Source organism: Carcharodon carcharias, chromosome 17, assembly GCF_017639515.1.
Source record: "Carcharodon carcharias isolate sCarCar2 chromosome 17, sCarCar2.pri, whole genome shotgun sequence".
In the NCBI taxonomy this organism is placed as follows: Eukaryota; Metazoa; Chordata; class Chondrichthyes; order Lamniformes; family Lamnidae; genus Carcharodon; species Carcharodon carcharias.
The window spans coordinates 94,842,592-94,867,256 of NC_054483.1; the positions used below are offsets into that span (position 1 = coordinate 94,842,592).

General features: G+C 43.0%; 1 protein-coding gene across 8 annotated transcripts in view; it reads right to left on the reverse strand.

Annotated features, from left to right (window-relative positions):
• The window catches only part of cpeb3 (cytoplasmic polyadenylation element binding protein 3), a 142,677-nt gene that overhangs the window by 24,850 nt on the left and 93,162 nt on the right, over positions 1 to 24,665 (reverse strand). For all 8 annotated transcript variants that reach the window (XM_041209584.1, XM_041209578.1, XM_041209580.1 and 5 more), the window contains 2 exons: positions 3,436 to 3,554; positions 2,579 to 2,693 (listed from right to left, as the gene is read on the reverse strand). In XM_041209584.1, the coding sequence (XP_041065518.1) occupies positions 2,579 to 2,693; positions 3,436 to 3,554 (234 nt within the window). The remainder of the gene's footprint in view (positions 1 to 2,578; positions 2,694 to 3,435; positions 3,555 to 24,665) is intronic.

Below are 24,665 nucleotides of genomic sequence, written 5' to 3' on the forward strand. Positions count from 1 at the left end.
GACCCAGCACAGATCCCTGTGGTATGCCACTAGACACTGGCTTCTTGTCACTAAAGCAGCCTTCTGTCTTCACCCTCTGTCTCCTACAACTAAGCCAATTTTGAATCCACCTTATCAAATTACCTGTATCCTATGTGCATTTGCCTTCTTTATAAATCTCCCATGTGGGACCTTGTCAAAGGCTTTGCTGAAGTCGTTATAAACTACATCAACTGCACTACCCTCATCTACACACCTGGTCACCTCCTCAAAAAATTCAATCAAATTTGTTAGGCATGACCCCCCTCTGACAAAGCTATGCTGACTATCCCTGATCAAACCTTGCCTCTCCAAGAGGAGATAGATTCTCTCCAATAGTTTTCCTACCACTGATGTGAGACTCACTGGTCTGTAGTTCCCTGGCTTATCTCCATAACCCTTCTTAAATAGCAGAAACAGATTAGCTGTTCTCCAGTCCTCTGGCACCTCCTCCGTGGCCAGAGAGGAATTAAAGATTTGGGTCAGAGCTCCTGCGATCTCCTCCCTTGCCTCCCTCAGCAGTCTGGGACACAAATCATCTGGACCTGGAGTTTTGTCCACTTTTAAGCCTTCCATCACCTCCAATACCTTGTCACTCCCGATATCAATTTGCTCAAGAACCTCATTGTCTCTCTCCCCGAATGCCATACCTTCATCCTCATTCTCTTGGGTGAAGATGGATGTGAAGTATTCATTCAACACTCTACCAATGCCCTCTGGCTCCACACATAGATTGCCCCCTTGGTCCCTAATGGGCCTTACTCTTTCCCTGGTTATCATCTTCCCATTGATATACTTATAGAATATCTTGGGATTTTCCCTACTTTTACAAGCCAGAGCTTTCTCATATCCCTTTCTTTGCTCTCCTAATTGCTTTCTTAAGCTCCATCCTGCACTTTCTGTACTCCACTAATGCCTCCACTGATTTCCTCCCCTTGTACCTGTTAAAAGCCTCTCTTTTCCTTCTCATTGCATCCTGAATATCTCTGGTCATCCATGGTTCCCTGGGCTTGTTACTCCTTCTTATCACCCAAGAGGGAACATACATGTTGAGCCTGTACCCTCCCCATTTCCTTTTTGAATGCCCCCCACTGCTCTTCTGCAGATTTCGCCACAAGTAGCTGTTCCCAGTCTACCTGCCTTATTTTACTAAAATCCGCTCTCCCCCAATCCAAAACATTTTTTTGCAACTTGGTCTATTTCTTTGTCCATAACAAGTTTTTATATTGTTTGGGCATAAGCACTAAATACAGCTTACACTGTAACTTAAAACCTTTGTGCCTCAAGGCTGTATGCATCCAACAAAATATCAACATTACCATAGAACCATAGAAACGTTACAGCACAGGAGGAGGCCATTCGGCCCATCCTCTCCATGACAGCCTGAGGACACCCAGGTGCCCTTTCTAATCCCACCTTCCTGCACCCGACAGCTTATAGCACTTTAGGTGCAGATCCAGGTACTTTTTAAAAAAGAGTTTAAAGTTTCTGCCTCTACCACCAACTTGGGCAGCGAATTCTAGACACCCACTACCCTCTGCATAAAAAAGTTCTTCCTAATGTCCCCCCTACACCTTCTGCCACTTATCTTGAATCTATGTCCCCTGGTTCTAGAATTCTCCATCAAGGGAAACAATTTTATCCTGTCCACTATCTATTCTCCTCATAATTTTGTACACCTCAATCAAGTCACCTCTCAGCCTTCTTTGTTCTAAGGAAGATAACCCCAACCTATCCAATCTCTCCTCGTAGCTACTCCTTTCTAACCCTGGCAACGTTCTTGTAAACCTCCTCTGCACTCTCTCCAGAGCTATTACGTCCTTCCTGTACCGTGGTGACCAGAACTGCACACAATACTCCAGTTGTGGCCTCACCAGTGTTTTATACAATTCCAACATTATATCCTTACTTTTATAATCTATACCTCTGCCAATGAAGGAGAACATTCCATATGCCTTCTTTACAACCTTGTCTACTTGAACTGCCTTCAGGGACCTGTGTACTTGTACGCCAAGATCTCTCACTTCATCTACCCCTCTTAGTATATTCCCATTTATTGTTTAATCCCTGTAACTGTTTGACCTCCCTAAATGTATGACCTCACACTTCTCTATGTTAAAATCCATCTGCCACTTTACCGCCCACTCCACCAACCCATCTATATCATTTTGGAGATTATGGCTATCCTCTACACTATCCACTACTCGGCCAATCTTTGTGTCATCTGCAAATTTCCCAATCGTGCCCCCCACGTTCACGTCTAAATCGTTAATATATAACACATTAGTTTGTATATTATGTGCAATGAGCCTCAGAAATAAAATAGAATGCTGGAAATACTCAGCAGGTCAGGCAGTATCTGTGAAGAGAAAAAATAGTCAGTCTCAGAAATAATTTACCCTGCCTATAAATCAGTCAAAATGTCTTCATATAGTTGAACTCAGCACTAGGAATTCCAATCAGACAAACCAACCAGTTTTGGGATTTGGAATTATATTTTACATTCTCAACATCAGTCAGCAAAACCTGTTCACTGAGGACTCACTTCATTTTCACTCACCAGCTCGAAGAGGTCTGGGAACTCCTCCCACAAAGATAGTCTTCCTGGGATCCAGAGGTTGAGAACCATCCATCACAAAATCACTATCACTCAGGTTCCATGGTCGAATTTGCACCTTTAAAGAAACAAGATTTTGCTGAATGAATTTTGGAAGAAAGCATTTTTTTTAAAATAAAAAAGCCAAGCATCTTAAGCAAACATGGTTATGTTATAGGAACAGATTCCAATTTTAATTTATAGCACTTAATTTGTAAATGATGCAGTCAGTCAGTCAGCCAGCACAGGACAAAGTTTGCCTTGTCATTTTAAAAAAGTGAGCATAATACAATTTTTTTCATGAGAACATACATGGACATTGTTTAAAATTGCTAGATTCGCTTTACTACAAAACTCCACAGGACAAAAATGTTACAAAACTGCTGGGTAGGACTGAAAATCAGCAATCATTGTGTACCTCCTTTTATTTTGCAGAAAGCCAGGGATTAGGACACAATTAGTCAACAAAAAAAAAAAAGCTGATACAGCGATCACCTACAGGGAACAAATACCAGGCTGCTTTATATTTGCTTATTGCTCTGAAAGCTACAAACAAAGGCTTAATTATGCAGCTCACTATTTATTAACTAATTCCCAAGACCCAATCTTTAGATTTTACTGAAAATAAAAAGATCCATCAGTAAATAGATAATCAAAATGATACAGCATGTATTTGCATTCATCGAGGGTGGGGTAGAGTGGTGGGGGGAGCATGGTGGGGAAGGAGCAGAAGCCAGCTGAATAATTCCCAGGTTAGGATGGCTCGTGAAATGACAAAAGAGAACAGATGTCGAGCAGGAACAAGCTGGAGATCCATTTACCGGTTTGTCCTTGATAGTGGGGCTTGAAACACACAGGTATAGCTTTCCATCCTCTTCAATACACGCATCTATCAGAGCTTGCACAGAGCTTTCTTCTTGAAATAGAAGGAAGGCATAACCTGTGAGGACGGTAAAAAATTACAAGAGAAAAAAATAAATCTGCTTTAGAAGACAAGTAAAAATTGCAATAATTTACATTTATAAAATGTCTTTAACATAATATCTCATTCCAAGGTGCTTCAGAGAAATCCAAACTTGAGGGTTGCAGAATAAAGGAGTCAGCTAATGGCACAGTCCAACAGACCAGCTTTCAAATGACTTTCTAAGTAACAGGAGAATTTCAGGGAAAAGAGGGCATACAGAGGGTGGGACCAAAATAAAAAAGCTTGCCCTCCAAGTCATGAATACCAGGAGGTGAGAATGCACAAGAAGCTCGTGGAGGATATAGGTTAGGTTATAGGTTATGATACAGAGCTGGTTAAATAAGGCAAGGCTGTAGACACATCTATAAATGAGGACAAGGGCAAAGAGCCAGTGGAGGTTAGCAAGGACAATATGATGGGTGAATTAGACATAAGTGTGGATGAGGCTAATAGGAATGGTATTTTAAATCATTAGAGTTTGTTAGAGAGGCAATCTAGAGATGACGGCATAGAAGTCTAACCTAACAAGTCCTGTCATTGCAAACAATCAAACAAAGGGCTAACCCACTGGGTGCATTCTCAATTATTTTAAATGTAAAGTTTGGATTAATTGGAATTAAACAGATGAACAGCTCTATAAATTTTAGTGGATGCTTGAAATTGTTTTAGAAGATCCTGTGAAAGAAGATAAATTATTTAATTGAAAAATCAGTTTTCAAATCACACAAATATCTATGAGAAATGACATCTAACTCATCGTTCCATGAATAAGTAAAGCAGTACAGCTAGTCAAGATTTGAATTGCCAGGGAACAAAGTCTCAGGATAAGGGGGTAGGCATTTTAAGACTGAGATGAGGAGGAATTTCTTCACTCAAGAGGTTGGTGAATCTTTGGAATTCTCTACCCCAGAGGGCTGTGGAAGCTCAATCATTGAACATGCTCAAAACAGAGTTCAATAGAATTCAGGAGACATTATGGATATGGAGATAGCTCAGGAATGTGGTGTTGAGGTAGATGATCAGCCATGATCTATTGAATGGTGGAGAAGACTCAACGGGCCAAATGGCCTACTCCTGTTCCAGTATCCTATTATGCCACCAACTGCAGAGCTCTATCTCATTCCAACAGCAAATATCAATAGTTAATGCAATGAAACTCCTAGGGAGGCAGGGAGCTGGAAAGCAGAAAAATGTGGCTCTATATCAGGTGTAGGTTCATTGTGGCAATACTGACTTTAGCTTTAGCAGTTGGGCCAACCTTTCTGCAAGCAAACCAGTGAACTTCATTCTTCTGCAAACAGCAACTTCCATGCTGATTCCACAAACTTTTACCCTCGCTCATGCTTTAGATGAAACACAACAAGAAAAAGGAAAGGAGGCAGCAATGGAGGATGATGTGTCCAGCCCTCAGCTACAGGTCATTGCCTCACCTATTCAATCATTTGCCATCGAGGGGGATAATAGAGCTGAGAATATAAGAAATAGGACTTGGAGTAGACCATCTGGGCCCTCGAGCCTACTCGACCATTCAACAAGATCATTGCTGATCTTCTACATCAAGTCCACCTTCCCATACAATACCTGTATCTCTTAATTCCCTTTTTACCCAAAAACCTATTGCCTTTTGTCTCGAATACAAGAATCCACACCGCTCTGGAATAGAGAATTTCAAGATTTACAATCCTTTGAGTGAAGAAATTTCTCATCTCAATCCTAAACGGTCAACCCCTTATTCTGAAACTATGACCCAGCGCTCCCCAGCTAGTGGCAACATTTCCTCAGCATCTATCCTGTTAAGCCCGTAAAGAATTTTATATGTTTCAACAAGATCACCCTTCATTCTGAACTCTAGGGAAAATAGGCCTACTGAATCTCTCTTCACAGGACAAACTCCTCATTCCAGACACCAGTCTACGAACCTTTGTTGCACTCCCTCTAGAGCAAGTACTTCTTCCTTAAGCAAGGAGACCAAAGCTGCACACAGTGCTTCAGGTGTGGCCTTTGTAATTGTAATAAGATTTCTTTTGTGCTCCAGTCCCTTTGCAACAAAAGTGAACATACCATTTGCTTCCTAATTGCTTGTTGCATCTGCATGTTAACTTTGTGAGTTACATACAAGAACACCTGGGTCCCTCTGAACACAGGACATATGAAATAGAAGCAGGAGCAGGCCTGAAGACAAACATTTTTCTGTACCTCACCATTCAAAAAATATCCTGTTTTATTCATTGTTCCTACCAAAGTGGATAACTTCACACTTTGTGACATTGGGCAGAATTTTCCTGTCGGCGTTTTGGGGGCAGGGCTTGCTCGCCGACGGGAAAATCTCGCGAGAGGAACCCCCGACGTCATCCCGGTCCATTTAAATATTGAGGAAGGTGGGCGGACAGTGAAATCAGCTGCCCGCCCGCCGACCTGTCAATGGCCAATTAAGGCCATTGACAGGATAATTAAGCTTGTTAAATGCCCTGCCCGTCCAACCTTAAGGCTGGCGGGCAGGCCAGGAGCCCCAGCGGGCTTCTGATAATACATGAAACCTCAGCCACTGGCGGGATGATGTTTCATGTCCATTTTTAAAAACTTCAATAAAGTTTATGTGCTTCTTATTAACATGTCCCAATTCGTGAGACATTGTCACATGAGGGGGATATGTTAATAATTTTAATATTTTTCTATTTTTAAAGATTTTTATACTGTTAGTAATCTCCCTGAGACAGCACTTAGTCTCAGGGAGATGTGCACTCTTTCGCACGCATGTGCGAAAGCGCGCACTTTGACAGATGGGGAATCCACCCCCCCCACCGCGCACAGGATGCGCATAGCACTTCCTGTCGGGCAGGCCACTGGGTGGGCCTTAATTGGCCCGCCCACTCAAAATGGCGACGGGCCCTGTTTCAGCGGTGGAGTTTGGCTGCCCGCTCGCCCATCAAGTTAAAAATTCTGATCATTGTATTCCATCTGCCATGTTCTTGCATCCAACCTGTTTATATTCCTATGCAACCTCTTTGCACCCTCCTTACTGCCTACTTTCCTATCCTGCTTTGTACCAACAGCAAACTTGGATACTTTACACTCAATTCCCTAATCCAAGTCATTAGTATGGATTGTAGGTAGCTGAGGCCCAACTAGCAGTACCCTGCTAGTTATAGCCTGCCAATCCGTAAATATCGCATTTATTCCTACTCTCTAACTTCTGTCCACTAACCAATCCTCAGTCCACGCAAATATATTAGCCATAATCCCACAAGTCCTAATTTTATGTAATAACCTCTTATGTGGCTTCTCAAATACTTTTGAAAATCTAGGGGAAGGCGCTGCTTAAGAGACAACTGAACAGAAATGATTAATCATGAGAAAAAATGGGGGGTGGTGCAGGGGAAGGGGTTATATCCAGCTGCGTTCTGGCAAACCTTGGTGCAAGACCACACAAATGTTCCAGTTAGGAGCAAGAAAAAGCCATCAGCCTATAATCCCTCTTATACTTCAGTTTTCTGGGCTAGCACACAACTACATCTTCAGCACAGAATATATTACTCCACCACCTTGTGTAGCAAATTATTCCAAATAGTTGATCATTCCAAGTAAAGAAAGTTAAACTTAATTTTAAAATTTACTTCAAGCTAATTTAACTTCTCAGTGCCAACTGCACAATTTACTTGGAATTAAAATTCTGCTTTACCTAATTATATTATTGAATACTCTAAATATCTTGATCAAATCACTCGTCTGCTTATCACTAGACTGTAGAGCTTGAGCTACACAAATCTTCACAGCTCATTTCCTTGAAATTATTCTTACTCTTTTCTTCCCTCAATGTATGAACATGTTCTTTGTAGTAGAGACCATACTATTTTAGAGTTTTCAGATGTGATCTGACCTGCGTATTAGAAAGGTGGAGCATTACTTCTACAGTTGTGTATTCCACAGCTTTGGCTATCTATCAGCAATCAATTCATTTTTAATTGCTTTGCCACATTATCTAAATACTTAACAGTGCAAAATTTAATTAGTGTCCAAGGGAAATATTTAGAATAGACAGAACGTGGCACCAATCAAAGTGTAACATACCCATCAGCCTCCTTCTGAATGCTGCCCCAAAGCTCTCATCTGTGTACTCTGCAGTAGAACTCAGGTGTGATCTTGCCCTCCAGGAAACTGGCACCTACAGTACCCTGCCCCCTGCTCTGGCTGCTCGTGCCTGGTGACTCATCATGTGCACATCCTGTCTCTAAACTGCCCTCTGAAGTTCACGTAGTGACAATATCTGGTGGCTATGAGTGAGAGATTGAGTGATGGAGTTTCTTCACCACCACTACCTTATCCTATCACCAACTGCTGGCCAGGCTGCAGTTCATGGGTGTCTGAAAGGAGAAAGACATACAGGTAGGGGCGTGATGAGGCAAGTGGGTGGGTGGGGGGTGGGTGGGGGGGGAGTTGGGGTGAATGCAAGAGGTGCATACTTGCACCATCTGCAGCTTATAAATAGAAGAGATTGTGGGATGAGGGGGAAGTGGGATGTGAGGAGGAGAATTTGTTATGAGGATACAATCATCCTTTATGTATCAGCCCCACCATTGGCCACAACCTCAGCAATGACTGCTCAAATAATGGTTAGTCTTTGCCATGGGATAAAGACATGCAGCGTGCCTGCCCTCTGCCAGTTAGCACCTGCTGCCTCCAATTGTGTGTCACATTGTCTTGCAAGAGAGGAAAGTATGTCAGTGAGTCGACACAAACTGCTTGTGTGATGTGGTTGTTATTGTTGAATAGCTCACAGCTAATTGTGAGAGGGCCAACTGAAACTATGAATAGTAAGAATATTAACAAGAAATTGTTGGTGGGCAAGTGATGAGAGTGAGGGGAGTCAGAGGGTCGTGAGTCATTACAACTCTGCTTCCACCGTCTTTTGAGGAAAAGTCTTTGAATATTTTTTAAGACAGAGCTAGCTAGATTCTTGATAAGCGGTGGGGGGGGGGGTATTTGGGGTAAGTAGGAATGTGGAGTTGAGGTTACCATCAGATCAGCTATGATCTTATTGAATGGCAGAGCAGGTTCATGGAGCCAAGTGGCCGACTCTTGCTCCTGATTTGTGTGCACATTTGATTTAGGAGCGTCTGATTTAGTGTTGCAGATGGTGGGATACGACGTGTAGACACATTAATTGACTTTGACCACTTGAGAGGTAATTGAACTTCTTGTGACCCTACATCCAGGTCACTGGGCTTGAGCTCTGGTATTGGCAGCTATGCCTATCTGGTCCATCACCTTCTTAAGACTTTCTCTGGAGGGCTTCCTACCCCCATGGATAGGACACATCTCTCCTCTGCATCTCCTCAGCTGTAGGTCGGCTTCCAGCATCTGCTGCAGCCACAATGCACCACCCCTTTTTTCTATTAATTCTTGTGAAGAGCACCATGCTGCCCATCCCTAATTTCCCTCAAGGACGTGGTGGTGAGCCGTAGTGTAGGTACACCACAGTGTACAGTGAAGCAATAACGATATAGTTCCAAGTCAGGGTGATGTGTGGTTTGGCGTGAGACTTTGGGTTATTTGTATAACCCAAAATATGAGTCTCTTTTTGTATTTATATTTACCTTTACACTCACTTGCAAGGGATTTTGTATTTGTACTTCCAAGTATCTCTATACTTATACACCTTTCATTGAGTTTAAACTCAAATTTCATGTCGCTCCCTTAAAGGCATTATCTCACACTTCTTATTAATTTGCATCTGTCACTCAGTTGCCCGTGCTGCTTGCCAATCTCTGCCTTCCTGAAGTTTTTCTCCCCCCACCCACCACCAATCATTAAAAGAGCTGCAGATTGGTTTTAAGTCGTGCAGACTAACTTTAACAGGTGCTTGCTTCTTAATTTTGGGTCATCCGCCGAGACATGCAGCTACTCAACAGCACAGTTAGTGCTGGTTACAATCATGGTAATGAGCAAGGAGCGTTCTGTTTGTGAGCTGCCTGCATTGGAAGCAACGGGTGTAGGTGAATTGCACATTGTGATTTCGGCACACATTTTCAGGCGTTACTGACTGTCACAGCCAATTTGATCAACTTGATTGTTTCTGTATTCAGATCATTTAACAGATTAGGAACAAGAGCACAAGCATTAACCCCTGTGGAGCTCCAGTCAACACTTTGCTCTAGTGTGACATTACATAATTATATGAGCTCACATACAATTTCTCTCATATTGTTTAATTTGGCGACCAGAAGCATGGTAATCATTTACTCTGACCTGTCTTTAAGGCCACAACTCAAGCTCTCTATGGTGAAGTAGTCTAAATAGAATCTGAGGTCAGTTAAGTCCTAGTAATCATTGTCGAAAGCTGCTTAGCTCTTCTGGTCATCACTGTGACTTTCCAGGTCACCTGAAAGCCAGTAACAATAGCAGGAGATATATATACTTTGTTCTTGTTTTTTTGGGGGGAGGGGGTGGAAACTGCACAAAAAGATATAACAAATCATAAATCATAACTGAACTGAAACTTGCCAGGCTTATAATAAATGGTCAGATACACACAAATAAAAGTTAGATTCAGTTTAAAGTGCATTCCCCCCAAGTGAACAGAGAAAATCATCGCCAGTCATGGGCTAGTCTACACATACAGGATGGCATGGAATACTAATTGTACACTAGCTTGATAATACTTCAGTTGACTCTTCTGCTTTTCCCAGTTTTCAATTATATAAATGACATTTGCAGAGAGAGAGAGAGACATCCTCCATTTGGACTATAAATAGTTTGTTGCAGAGTATCCAAGAGAAAGGAGGTGGGGGGGGGGGCGGGGGGGGGGGGGGGGGGGGTAGAACACACATTTAAAAATTCTAAATGAAGTGAAATATGGAAGACATCTGGATTTAGTAAGAATTCCTTATCCAACATTTACCTTCTGTTCAAGTTTCATTCATATTAAACCAAATTTGCTGTTTATATGCGCTAAATTGTCCAATATTCCTGACTTTAGTCACTGTGTAAATCAGGATTAGTAAACTCAACAGACACTTCTGCTGAGGCAGTATTAAGCCCAAGTAATCAATAGACATTTCTGCCTCAGCAAAATTTTAATAAACTCAAAAATTGTTTCAATTGTCAGCTTAAATGAGACCTAGGATACAGCTACACTAAACATTCCATAAAGTTAGTTATAAAAGTGAGTTCTCCAACATTTAAATCAAAGAATTTCCATTCCCTCAACAATACACAATTATATAAAATTATCTACTTCAAAAAAAGTTTGTATCTACTCAAATTCCACTCCTTAAACAGCCAACATTAAATCCATCTGATTGGATTGAGTTAAAAGCACAATTTTTTCTTGTTCAGCTGATTGAATGTGTCAGTCAATGGGATTTACCCTATCAACTTCTATAAACTATGGCAAGTACTCTTCATATTTAACTTATAAAGATTTCCATCTTTATGTACAAAATATTCATAATATTAATTTCTCAAATACATTAAATATTGAAAAAGTTAATTGTAAAACACTGTGTTCCTAAACATGTATTTTTGCCGTTTGTGATTCACGGATGAGCAATTTGCTCTTTGACTGACTTTTAAAAAATTGCCTTTGTCAGTTAATCGGTGCCATGCACCATCCTGCCACTAGATGACATATAACCAGCCCAATCAGATTTCTGTCAATGGAAATCCTTGGAATCATCACTGATCAGTTTCAAATGGGCAACTACATAAATGCCAAGCTGCTAGACCACATCAGAGGCTGGATATTTATTTGGTGACTGGCTTCAAAATTTCTCTACCTAGGCATATCCGGAGTGTGATGGAATACTCTTCACTCATTTGGATGAGTGCAGCTGCAACACACGGTCGAGGATGAAATGGTCCGCTTGATCAGCGCAACACAACTAGCTTAAAAATTCATCCCCTCCAGTGATGTATTGTAGCTGCAGTGTGTTCCATCTGTGGGATACAGCACAGAATAGCTTCTTCTGACCAGCAAACCCACCACTTAGGAGGACAAGGGCAGCATCATCTACAAGGTCGCTAAGTCACACAACATTCTGACTTGGATATATATTGTCTTTCCTTCATTGTCACTGGGCCAAAATCCTGGTACTCCTTAACTAGCAGCATTGTGGGAGTGTCTTCAACAGATGGATTGTACACGATGAAGAAGGTGGCCTATTATCACCATCTCAAAAGCAACTAGTGATGGGGATTCTGATCTTGCCAGCAACACTCCTATCTCAAGGTTTTGTAAAACTCTCTAATTAGTAATTAGGGTTTGCCCTCTCTCCTTTTGGGGCATTACCTTGCCTCCACACCTCTCAGATGTCTGAGGGAGACAGAGAACTTGCCTTACGGGGAAAACATAAGAGTGCATTACTGACCTTTTCATTAACTGGTACTTCACACTAGTTCACTAAAGCGTAATGATAAGGAATCAGGTTATTCCATAGGTAAAATTTTGAATAAGTCTGGTTCCAAATGCATTTCATTTCTTTCCTTCCCCCTTTTAATTCTGAAACATCTGATACAAATTAATTAGTCTGATTTAAGACATTTTTGAAATCACTAGTTTCAAATGTGATGCAGTTCCTAATTAATTAATACAATTTTTAAAAAAAATTCATCCATAGGATGTGAGCATCGCTGGCTTGGCCAGCATTTATTGCCCATCCCTAATTACCCTCAAGGTGGTGGTGGTGGTGAGTTGCTTTTTTGAACTGCTGCAGTCCATGTGCCATAGGTACACCCCTAGTGCTGACAGGGAGGGAGTTCCAGAATTTTGGACCAGCAACAGTGAAGGAACATGTAATATTTCCAAGTCAGGGTGTTGAGTGGCTTGGAGGGAAACTTCAGGTGGTGTTGTTACCATGTGGCTGCTGCTCTTGTCCCTTCTAGATGGTAGTGGTCATAGGTTTGGAAGGTGTTGTCTAAGGAGCCTTGGTGGTGAAATCCTGCAGTGTATATTATTAATTTGACTAAAATCACATGGCCAACAAGATCAAAACTAAAAAGGGGAAACACAGAAGTAGATTTGACATTAAACTCTGACCTAGCTGTAGAAATTTCCAAAAGGCAGATTTTATTGGAAAGTAATCACAGAAGTGGGTAAATAATGCAAAAGAAGGTAAGGTTCTTTTCCTGATCTTGTTCATAAGTTGGCTGAAGAACTGATTCTAGAACAATGCACAGAGAACACAACCCAGCATATCCCAGCTCAAACTGACAGATGCTAATGACACAATTCATCCATAGGGCAGAATATTCTAAACAAAAACAGAATTACCTGGAAAAACTCAGCAGGTCTGGCAGCATCGACGGAGAAGAAAAGAGTTGACGTTTCGAGTCCTCATGACCCTTCGACAGAACTTGAGTTGGAGTCCAAGAAAGAGTTGAGATATAAGCTGGTTTAAGGTGTGTGTGTGGGGGGCGGAGATATAGAGAGAGAGAGCGAGGTGGCGGGGGGGGGGGCGGTGTGGTTGTAGGGGCAAAGATGTCAACGACAATAGTACAATAGAACACATAGGTGTTAAAGTTAAAGTTGGTGATATTATCTAAACGAATGTGCTAATTAAGAATGGATGGTAGGGCACTCAAGGTATAGCTCTAGTGGGGGTTTTTTTTATATAATGGAAATAGGTGGGAAAAGGAAAATCTTTATAATTTATTGGAAAAAAAAGGAAGGGGGAAACAGAAAGGGGGTGGGGATGAGGGAGGGAGCTCACGACCTAAAGTTGTTGAATTCAATATTCAGTCCGGAAGGCTGTAAAGTCCCTAGTCGGAAGATGAGGTGTTGTTCCTCCAGTTTACATTGGGCTTCACTGGAACAATGCAGCAAGCCAAGGACAGACATGGGGGCAAGAGAGCAGGGTGGAGTGTTAAAATGGCAAGCGACAGGGAGGTTTGGGTCATTCTTGCTGACAGACCGCAGGTGTTCTGCAAAGCGGTCGCCCAGTTTACATTTGGTCTCTCAAATGTAGAGGAGACCACATTGGGAGCAACGAATGCAATAGACTAAGTTGGGGGAAATGCAAGTGAAATGCTGCTTCACTTGAAAGGAGTGTTTGGGTCCTTGGACGGTGAGGAAAGAGGAAGTGAAGGGGCAGGTGTTGCATCTTTTGCGTGGGCATGGGGTGGTGCCATAGGAGGGGGTTGAGGAGTAGGGGGTGATGGAGGAGTGGGCCAGGGTGTCCCGGAGGGAGCGATCCCTACGGAATGCCGATAAGGGGGGTGAAGGGAAAATGTGTTTGGTGGTGGCATCATGCTGGAGTTGGCGGAAATGGCGGAGGATGATCCTTTGAATGCGGAGGCTGGTGGGGTGATAAGTGAGGACAAGGGGGACCCTATCATGTTTCTGGGAGGGAGGAGAAGGCGTGAGGGCGGATGCGCGGGAGATGGGCCGGACACGGTTGAGGGCCCTGTCAACGACCGTGGGTGGAAAACCTCGGTTAAGGAAGAAGGAGGACATGTCAGAGGAACTGTTTTTGAAGGTAGCATCATCGGAACAGATGCGACGGAGGCGAAGGAACTGAGAGAATGGGATGGAGTCCTTACAGGAAGAGGGGTGTGAGGAGCTGTAGTCGAGATAGCTGTGGGTGTCGGTGGGTTTGTAATGGATATTGGTGGACAGTCTATCACCAGAGATTGAGACAGAGAGGTCAAGGAAGGGAAGGGAAATGTCAGAGATGGACCACGTGAAAATGATGGAGGGGTGGAGCTTGGAATACTCCGGCCCCCTTCCACAACTCTTTCTCCGGTACATCGATGATTACTTCGGTGCCGCTTCATGCTCTCGTCGGGACTTGGAAAAATTTATTAATTTTGCTTCCAATCTCCACCCCTCCATCATTTTCACGTGGTCCATCTCTGACACTTCCCTTCCCTTCCTTGACCTCTCTGTCTCAATCTCTGGTGATAGACTGTCCACCAATATTCATTACAAACCCACCGACTCCCACAGCTATCTCGACTACAGCTCCTCACACCCCGCTTCCTGTAAGGACTCCATCCCATTCTCTCAGTTCCTTCGCCTCCGCCGCATCTGTTCTGATGATGCTACCTTCAAAAACAGTTCCTCTGACATGTCCTCCTTCTTCCTTAACCGAGGTTTTCCACCCACGGTCGTTGACAGGGCCCTCAACCGTGTCTGGCCCATCTCCCGTGCATCCGCCCTCACACCTTCTCCTCCCTCCCAGAAACATGATAGGGTCCCCCTTGTCCTCACTTATCACCCCACCAGCCTCCGCATTCAAAGGATCATCCTCCGCCATTTCCGCCAACTCCAGCATGATGCCACCACCAAACACATTTTCCCTTCACCCCCCCTTATCGGCATTCCGTAGGGATCGCTCCCTCCGGGACACCCTGGTCCACTCCTCCATCACCCCCTACTCCTCAACCCCCTCCTATGGCACCACCCCATGCCCACGCAAAAGATGCAACACCTGCCCCTTCACTTCCTCTCTCCTCACCGTCCAAGGACCCAAACACTCCTTTCAAGTGAAGCAGCATTTCACTTGCATTTCCCCCAACTTAGTCTATTGCATTTGTTGCTCCCAATGTGGTCTCCTCTACATTGGAGAGACCAAACGTAAACTGGGCGACCGCTTTGCAGAACACCTGCGGTCTGTCCGCAAGAATGACCCAAACCTCCCTGTCGCTTGCCATTTTAACACTCCACCCTGCTCTCTTGCCCACATGTCTGTCCTTGGCTTGCTGCATTGTTCCAGTGAAGCCCAACGCAAACTGGAGGAACAACACCTCATCTTCCGACTAGGGACTTTACAGCCTTCCGGACTGAATATTGAATTCAACAACTTTAGGTCATGAGCTCCCTCCCCCATCCCCACCCCCTTTCTGTTTCCCCCTTCCTTTTTTTTCCAATAAGTTATAAAGATTTTCCTTTTCCCACCTATTTCCATTATATAAAAAAAACCCCCACTAGAGCTATACCTTGAGTGCCCTACCATCCATTCTTAATTAGCACATTCGTTTAGATAATATCACCAACTTTAACTTTAACACCTATGTGTTCTATTGTACTATTGTCGTTGACATTTTTTGATGATCTGCTTCTATCACTGCTTGTTTGTCCCTACAACCACACCCCCCCCACCTCTCTCTCTCTCTCTCTATCTCTCCGCCCCCCACACACACACCTTAAACCAGCTTATATTTCAACTCTTTCTTGGACTCGAACTCAAGTTCTGTCGAAGGGTCATGAGGACTCGAAACGTCAACTCTTTTCTTCTCCGCCGATGCTGTCAGACCTGCTGAGTTTTTCCAGGTAATTCTGTTTTTGTTTTGGATTTCCAGCGTCCACAGTTTTTTTGTTTTTATCTCTGGGCAGAATATTCTGTTCAGTATGTAGGGGAAGGCCCTGCACGCCAACACGTAAAATGATGCGCGGTGATCGTTCCGATCTTTAATTCGGCTGACACGTACCAGAGTAGGCTGCGCGCCAATCTGTTAAAGGCCTGTTAAAGACCATTAATTTCACGCACGCACGGAAGAGCACAGGCCATGACTCTCCCTCCTCCCCCTGCCGTCTTAATTGGCCCGCCCACGTAAAACGGCAGCACGCAGCCAATCGCGGGCGGCAATCAGCTCCGCACCTGCCCGCACCCGCTCCCATCTGGCCCGCCCGACGGGGAGAAAATTCTCCCCATAATTTTCCCACTCAAACCAGTGACTGTAGGAGAGGAAAATTTTGCTTAGTATGAAATCTTAATAGGTTTGACGGATGACTAAGCTCCCTAGAAAATGCCCACTGGTCATGTGCGTTTGACGTTTGTAAGTTTATGAAAAATAAAGATCTCTGCCACATCATATCCAGTGTGTGTATAACTAGAGCTTTCCTAACTTCATGGCCTTCCTTCATTAAAAGCAGTAAATCAACTAAACAGAGTGCTGCTGGTGAAACCCATCTGTTCTTCGTAGCTTCAAAAAACTGACAGTTACGTCATGCTGAATAAAAGCACTTCAACATAATCTTACACCATTATTAAAGTGAGGAAACATGGCATCACTGTTCTGTCTCCACAGAAAGCTAAGCTCACATTCTAACAGAAAACAAATATGCAGTTTGTCACAGCAGGCAACAGGGGTTCAGCAACTTCATCTGGAGAGCTGCCCATCATGAAAACTTTTCCTCCACAGATAGTAGTCCTGCAAAGTATTTGTGCTTCACTGCCTATGACTGAACAAGGATTTCAAGAAGGACATTAAAGTCATATGTATACAGGTGCATAAGGTATACATACAAAAGCTGCTTCTGCCTGGCTAATTGCCATATCAACCCTTCCATTGATATTGTTATTGTTGCCCTTTTTTTTAAAAAAGTGCAAAGTCTAAGGGCCTTTGAGTGGCTGGCTGTGTTTATCTAGCAAATAGCTGCATCACATACAGCAGGATGGTCGAAAGCAAAAAAAAACTACAATTGCTGAAACTCAAAAAAAAGCAGAAAATGCTGGAAACACTCAGCTGGTCAAGGAGTCAAAGCAGGGAAACAAGTCGACACTTCGGCTATGGATTCTTGCAGCCAATCTTCATCATGTCCATTTCTCTCCATAGATGTGTTTGGCCTGATGAGCAATTTCTAACTTTTGGGCCAAATCTTTACTCCAGAGTCGGGTTTGGGGAGTTGGGAATTTTCCCAACTTGGGAGTGAAAAATTCCAAACTCTGCAAACCTGACTTGGGAGAAAGTGCCCAGAACAGGCAGATTATTGTTCTGGAGAGGCAGATGCTAGCTGGAATTGGGCCCGCCGATCCCAGAAACAGTGTGGAGGCAGCCACAGGTGCTGACAGGTGCCAAGACGGGCTGCTTAAAAGCCTACTTCAGTGCACTGGGACTTTGTCCCAATTATTAAAAAAGCAATAAAAGAAAAAACAGTCCTCACACTCCCTATGCCCCATCCATGCCATCTCACATGTCCCCAACCAACCCCCCCGGGCCCTCATACCCTCCATGCTAACCTATGCCTCTCAAACCCTCCATGCCAACCTATCCCACTCTACCCATCGCATGGACTTTTATAGCTCCAATGCCAACTTAGTGCCAACTCATGACTCCCACCCACCGCCCTTTACCCTTACACCCACAATGCCAACTCACCCAGTGTCCACCATGGGCAGACCGCTGGAGTCATGTTGAGACGAAATAACGTTCAAAGTAACTATTACAGACCACTATATTAAAAAAAATCATTGATAAAAGCCCATTCAATACATTTAATTTCCTTGAAGTACTTAATTTCTTATAAAAACAAACATTTGTGCCCATAGCCCCACAACTTGGAGCTGTCAATCAAATTGCAAACTTACAGCCCCGCCACTGTGATGATAAGTTGTGAAAGCAGTCACACAGCACTAATCCTATAATGATACTCCTTAGGCTTATGTCAACAACAAACAATTGAAATTTCAAGCACTGATTTTTTTTTCAGGCTGCAGGCTGTTCAGCTCTTTAAATTTTGGCAAAAGAAAAGATTTAAATGACTTAACACATCCACAGATCTTATCCACTTTTTACGCAAATTTATGTCTACTCTTAACAATTCCAAAAAGGCACCCAGGCCTCTCCCAAAGAACTTCAGCAGGTTTAGACCTTTTCCAGAAATGTCTAAAGCTCATGAGTTGTGTTTTGGAAATTCCAGTAATGAAAATTGCTTGTTGAAGACAGCTGCATTTTTGAATGTGCTGCCACCTGCATGAACTGCAGATGTATAAACAAACAGCCTGTCCCCTTTTCCCCCCCACCCACAGTGAAAATGGTGGGTGCCGGTTTCAGTGGCGTGACTTCCAGGTTCCAGGCTCTAGCACCATTTTTGCTAAGCTATGGAGCACTTTGATGCAGCAAAAATTCAGGCCACTGTTATGATTCTGTTTTGATTTCAGCCAGTGTAGCAATAGGTTTACAACAAACAAGTTTCTGCACCATGGTGATCATGAAAGAAAATAAGAAGAATTCGTTGCAGTACAGCAACTCTCTTTGAAAATAAATGCAAGGAAGCATTAAAATTTAGGTTCGAGCTAGGTTGCAGTGGTCAAATAGCCTCAACAATTTTGCCAAGGTTCACACGTGAATAATGATAACATGAATAAGATGCAGAAGGATGCTTACATAATCACACTGTAGCAGCAAAGGAGGGAAAGGGAGAAAACTTAAACCAAACAAAAGGGGCAACTCATGCCCCACTGCAAGTTTTATGTGGCAGAAAATGAGATATGAAAATAGGGCAATAAGAACCACTAGAGAGGAAGAAATAGAAATTCAAATTAGGCCATACATGTGCCCTCATACCACCTAGTTCCAAGGATGGTTTGACGAAATCCTGAGAGCATGTCAACTATAAACTCTGCTTCCAACACCTTCCCCACATGTGCAGTGAAAACAGTACATGGGGGAGAAAGGAACCTGAAAATAGGAATTGGGATTTCCTACTGCACTGTCCTTTGGCATTCCAATTGGAAATTTTATTTACGATAAGTCCTCTAAGGAAAAACATTTTTACAAAATACTTTTAGATACAATTTTGCCTCGGTTCTTCATAAAATTCATGTTCCATATGAAAAGATTGTGTCACTCTAGTAGTAAGAATATACCACCTGATTGACAGCAAGAAATGTTCCACAAAGGGTGCAATAAATATTTTTGTTGAAAGCATCAGGTGCTGTAACAGATTTGCTTCGATTCCTTGATGAGAATGTTGTTTAACATATCTGCTATTAGGTTTTTGCATCAACGTATAGAAAATGTGGCAACAGTCCTTACAGAATTTTAAAATGTGTCAAGAAACCACATGATACAGCAGTTTTTGTCAGTAATCCAGATTGGCCCAGCAGGATCCGAGGGAGCAGACAGGCCTGGATGTTAATTAGTTGCCCTCGTATTTGGCATAGTTTGCTGTTCCATCCTCATCGAAACCAACTCCAGAACTTCGTTTCAGATTCACTGAGATCACAACATATATCTGAACTAAATTCTCTCATTTTTATGGCCATGGTCATGGTCATGGTCATTTCAGTACTTGAACTGACCAGACTTCCATTGTGGTAGTCAGGTACAACTAACCATTACCAAGCACACAGATCAATTTTCTGTTTTGGTTATCGCTGTTTGTTCTCCATCTTCCATTAACAACAGTTTAAAAAAAAATAGAACTAGAAAATGAGCAAAAGCTCCAAAAAAAACTCTCAGCTCCATCAAACTAATAAACATAGAAAGGTGCAAGACCAGAGAAGACCACAGTAGTCTCGGAAATAAAACAAGCCATAATTTCCCTCAATCCTGTACTCAGTTTTTCTCTGGATCCATGTCCAACTCCTCGAATATACTGCTACAGTCAACCTGTACTGCCAAGTCATACACCATCGTGACTTGGAACGATATTGCCCTCCCTTTGCAGTGGCTAGTTCAAAATCCTGGAACTCCCTCCCTAACAGCACTGTGGGTGTACCTATGCCACATGGACTGCAGCGGTTAAAGAAGGTAGCTCACCACCATCTTCTCAAGGGCAATTAGGGATAGGTAATGAACATTGGCCTTACCAGCAACATCCACATGCAATGAAAAGCTTCATTCTGTGCAGTTGTCACCATCTGCATTAAGTAGTTAAATTTATGCCATCTTTTCACCTCCCGGCATTTGATTTTGAGGCTATGTCCTCTTGTAGAATTAATGACTATATTAAGCACTTTGTTGTTTGTCTAGAATACTTTTATTGGCTTATTCCTGATCTTTCCCTTTTCCAATGTAAACGTTCCCAGGGGTTGCAGCCTTTCATCATAAATAGGGTGCTTAATCTGACTGCCAAGATATAACAGCGAGGGAGACAGAAAGCAGAAAACTACAGGCCAATTAGCTTAATATCTGTCATAAGGAAAATGCTAGAATCTATTAGTAAGGAGGTTATAGCAGGGCAATTTGAAAATGTGAATGCAATCAGGCAGAGTCAACATGGTTTTGTGAAAGGGAAATTGTGTTCGACCAATTTGTCAGATTTCTTGGAGGAGGTAACAAGCAACGTGAATTAGGGGACACTGTTTAAAAATGAGGTCTTCCGTTTGTTAGTCAGTGGAATTCTCTTCCCTTGAGAGTATTGGAGGCAGGTTCATTGAATATTTTTATGGATGAGTTAGATTGACAATCAAGAATCTAAGGTTATAGGGGTAGACAGGGAAGTAGAGTTGCAGCTGCAGTCTAACCAGCATGATCTTGTCAAATGGCAGTGGTGGAACAGGCTTGAGGGGCTGAATGGCCTACTTCTGCTTCTAATTCTTATGTTGGATTCGAGCAACATTATAAGAATACACTTCAATATTTCACTTGTACTAATGGACAAAGACATTAGTACATAACAGCAAGAAGAATCTGTTTCAGTGTTTAATCTGAATTTTTACACAAATTCTGCTCCAGTTTTAGCAATTTTACACCTCATAATTGGGATATTTTTTTAATCGGAGGAAATAAAGCAAAAAAAAATGATAATGACATTGGGGTTTTCAATAGTTTAGCAAAAAAAATCTCAAATCACTCCACCAAATCCAAGCCCACCAACTCCATTCACAAAACCACTTGAAACTCTTTTACTGTAGTTCCTGAGGACAAAATATCCTTTCCAAATTCCCTTTCACAGCAACACTCTTCTTCAATCCCCTCAGTTCATATTGGCAGTCCATTCCCCGAATTCAACTTAACATTCTTATCCCTCCCAATGTGCCCTCAGGAAATGCTGGCACTATTCTCCATTTCCTACCCTAAAGCACTGTTCTTAGCTTCTGTCCACCTTTCTAGTCCCGAAAACTAATTTCAGAACTGTGGAGCATCATTCCCTCAAGAGGATTTAAAATTTGCATGGCTCAAAAAAAAAGGGGGCATTTAGCTTTTCCCTTAATCCTATGTATACACACTCATGTTTACTTTGTTTTCTACACAATCACTAAAAAGTTAATTCTGTCCCATGTTTTTTACTTCCTGCTTTGCTGTCTGAGAGAATTCTTTAATCTGTTTGGTTGATAAGCCTGCCAGGTGCCTGCTGTCTTCCTGAGCAGAAATGCTGTTTTCTAACTATGATGTTGTGTGCTGTCAAAAATTCTGGTACTCCTGATTGAACAGGGATTAACATTTTCATTAGTTTTACAGCAAGAGTAATGTACAAAAAGTTGACATTCATGTCAAATCAGTAATTTTGTTGATTTATATTTGCAAAGGCTGCGTGACCTGCGGAGAAGCAGCGTACTACTACTAGCAACTTCTGGATTTCCACGTCTAACTTACACGTGCAAATGCCAGAGGTTTCAGGCAGTTCTACACGTAATGCCGAGGAGCACTGACCATTTTGCCGTCACTACAACCACAAATGATTCTTGCTGACCAGGGAATTTTACAGATTAGAATCTGCTTGTCAGTTTCAAGCTGGAACAAGCACTCTGTATTTTAACCTTGCGCTGTTCCTATAAGAAATGTCTTCATCGAACAATTAGAGACCGTGAACATAAACTTTGAGACTTCAGCGAGCCACTGGCTGGTGGTAAGGAATGGAGATCTGCACAGAACCAGCTTGTGGTAAAGGCCGTTATTAAAATATCTTCTATTTGATGCTGTGGCGTACAACAATCTTTTATTTCAATCAGAGATAGCCTTGTCCAGCATACCCACTATTAGCTGACAATTCAGGTTTTTGATAAATCAATTATATTAAAATAACTAGTGGCACTGCTCATTGCAGTGTCTGCTTCAGAGACAGTCAGATTCACCACCGCCTGAATGGAAATCTGGGACAATGTGATGGATCTACTGGGTCAAATAATGAAATTCTTACACACGCCAACTGCGTCAATGACTTGGGGGCTTTGTCCTTTTTCTAAGTCCCATTTACCCAACTCTGGTTGCAGTTGCACTGAGTCCCTCCTCCTCTTGGCTTCACTCCTAGTTCTAACAACAGGATTTGGCTCTACATAATGTAGGTGGGCAGGTGTCTTTGCTACCTGTGAGAATTCTTCACGATGTTTGGCTAATCGGCCTGCCTGGTGCCTGCTCTGCTCCTGGAAGCCATAGATCCTTTGTAAATGGTATTAAATTCAAAGCGCCACTGGAATAGTGGAAGTCTCCCTAGTCACCTGATTTGAGGCTCTTAAGGCATTATCCAATTGGTCTCTCCCCAGACCCAAACCCTGCCTCACAACTTTGCCTTTCACTTGAATTCCTTCTACATATTTCCACCACTTGGAAGCTCTGTTATTTCATTAAAGCACTGTTGCATTTTACCATTCTTGCTGACATGCAAAGTACTAGAAACATTTTAATCAATTGCCAGTCTGTTTCAAGAATCCAGCTTTTAAATATTTTAACCATGATTGAGGGGTAAAGGAATGGGGTTATAAAGGCCTGCAGCCTCCATTCTATTATATTCCCCCTACTTAAATTTATCAGATTCCTCTCCATGCCAGGAGCAGCACCAGACATAGCTAGAGTTTTGATACCAAACTGGGTTCCAACACAGGGCTCCAAACATGCTAAACAGTAGAAGAACTATAGACACAGCTAAACGATTCCACAGCCAATAGACTAGATCAAAAAACTCTGCAGTTCTGCCACATTCAGTCCTGAATGTTGGTGAACAAATGAATAACTAAGCAGAGGCGGCTCCAGGAACAACCCTATTCTAAATAATGGGGGAGCCCAGCACATTAGTGAAAAAGGCAAGGCTGAAACATTTGTAACTATCTTCAACCAGAAGTGCCAAATTGATGATCCATTCTGGCCTCCTTCCGAGGTCCCAACATCATAGAAGCCAACCGTCAGCTAATTTGGTTCCCATCATGCATCAAGAAACTGCTGAGGGCATTGGATACAGCAAAGGCTATTGGCCCTGACAACACCCCAGCTGCAGTGCTGAAGACTTTTGCTCCAGAACTAGCTGCACCCATGGTCAACATGTTCCAGTACAGCTTTTATTCATTCATGGGATGTAGGCTTCACTGGCTGGGCCAGCATTTGTTGCCCATCCCTAGTTGCTCTTGAGATGGCGGTGGTGAGCTGCCTTCTTGAACCGCTGCAGTCCCCGCGATATAGGTACACCCACAGTGCTATTCGGAAGTGAGTTCCAAGATTTTGACCCAGCAGCACTGAAGAAATGGCGATATATTTCCAAGTCAGGATGGTGAGTGACTTGGAGAGCAACTTCCAGGTGGTGGTGTTCCCATCTATCTGCTGCTCTTGTCCTTCTAGATGGTAGTGGTCATGGATTTGGAAGGTGCTGTCTAAGGAGCCTTGGTAAATTCCTGCAGTGCAACTTGCAGATGGTACACTGCTGCAATTTGGTGGTGGAGGGAGTGAATGTTTGTGCATGTGGTGCCAATCAAGCGGGCTGCTTTGCCCTGGATGGTGGCAAGCTTCCCGATTGTTGTGGAAGCTGCACTCATCCAGGCAAGTGGAGAGTATTCTATCACACTGCTGACTTATGCCTTGTAGATGGTGGACAGGCTTTGGGAATTCAGGAGGTGGGTTACTCATTGCACGATTCCTAGCCTCTGACCACAGTATTTATATGGCTGGTCCAGTTCTGTTTCTGGTCAATGGTAACCCCCAGGATGTTGATACTGTGGGATTCAGTGATGGTAATGCCATTGAACATCAAGGGGTGATGGTTGGATTCTCTCTTGTTGGAGATGGTCATTGCCTGGCACTTGTGTGGCACGATTGTTACTTGCCACTTGTCAGGCCAAGCCTGGATATTGTCCAGGTCTTGCAGCATTTGGACATGGACTGCTTCAGTATCTGAGGAGTCACAAATGGTGAACATCGTGCTGTGAACTTCCCCACTTCTGACCTTACGATAGAAGGAAGGTCATTGATGGAGCAGCTGACGATACTTGGGCCGAGGACTACTCTGAGGAACTCCTGCAGTGAGGTCCTGGAGTGGAGATGACTGACCTCCAAGAACGACAACCATCTTCCTTCATGCTAGGTATGACTCTGACCAGTGGAGAGCTTTTCCTGATTCCCACTGACTCCAGTTTTGCTAGGGCTCCTTGAGGCCACACTCAGTCAAATGCTGCCTTGATGTCAAGGGCAGTCACTCTCACCTCACCTCAGGAATTC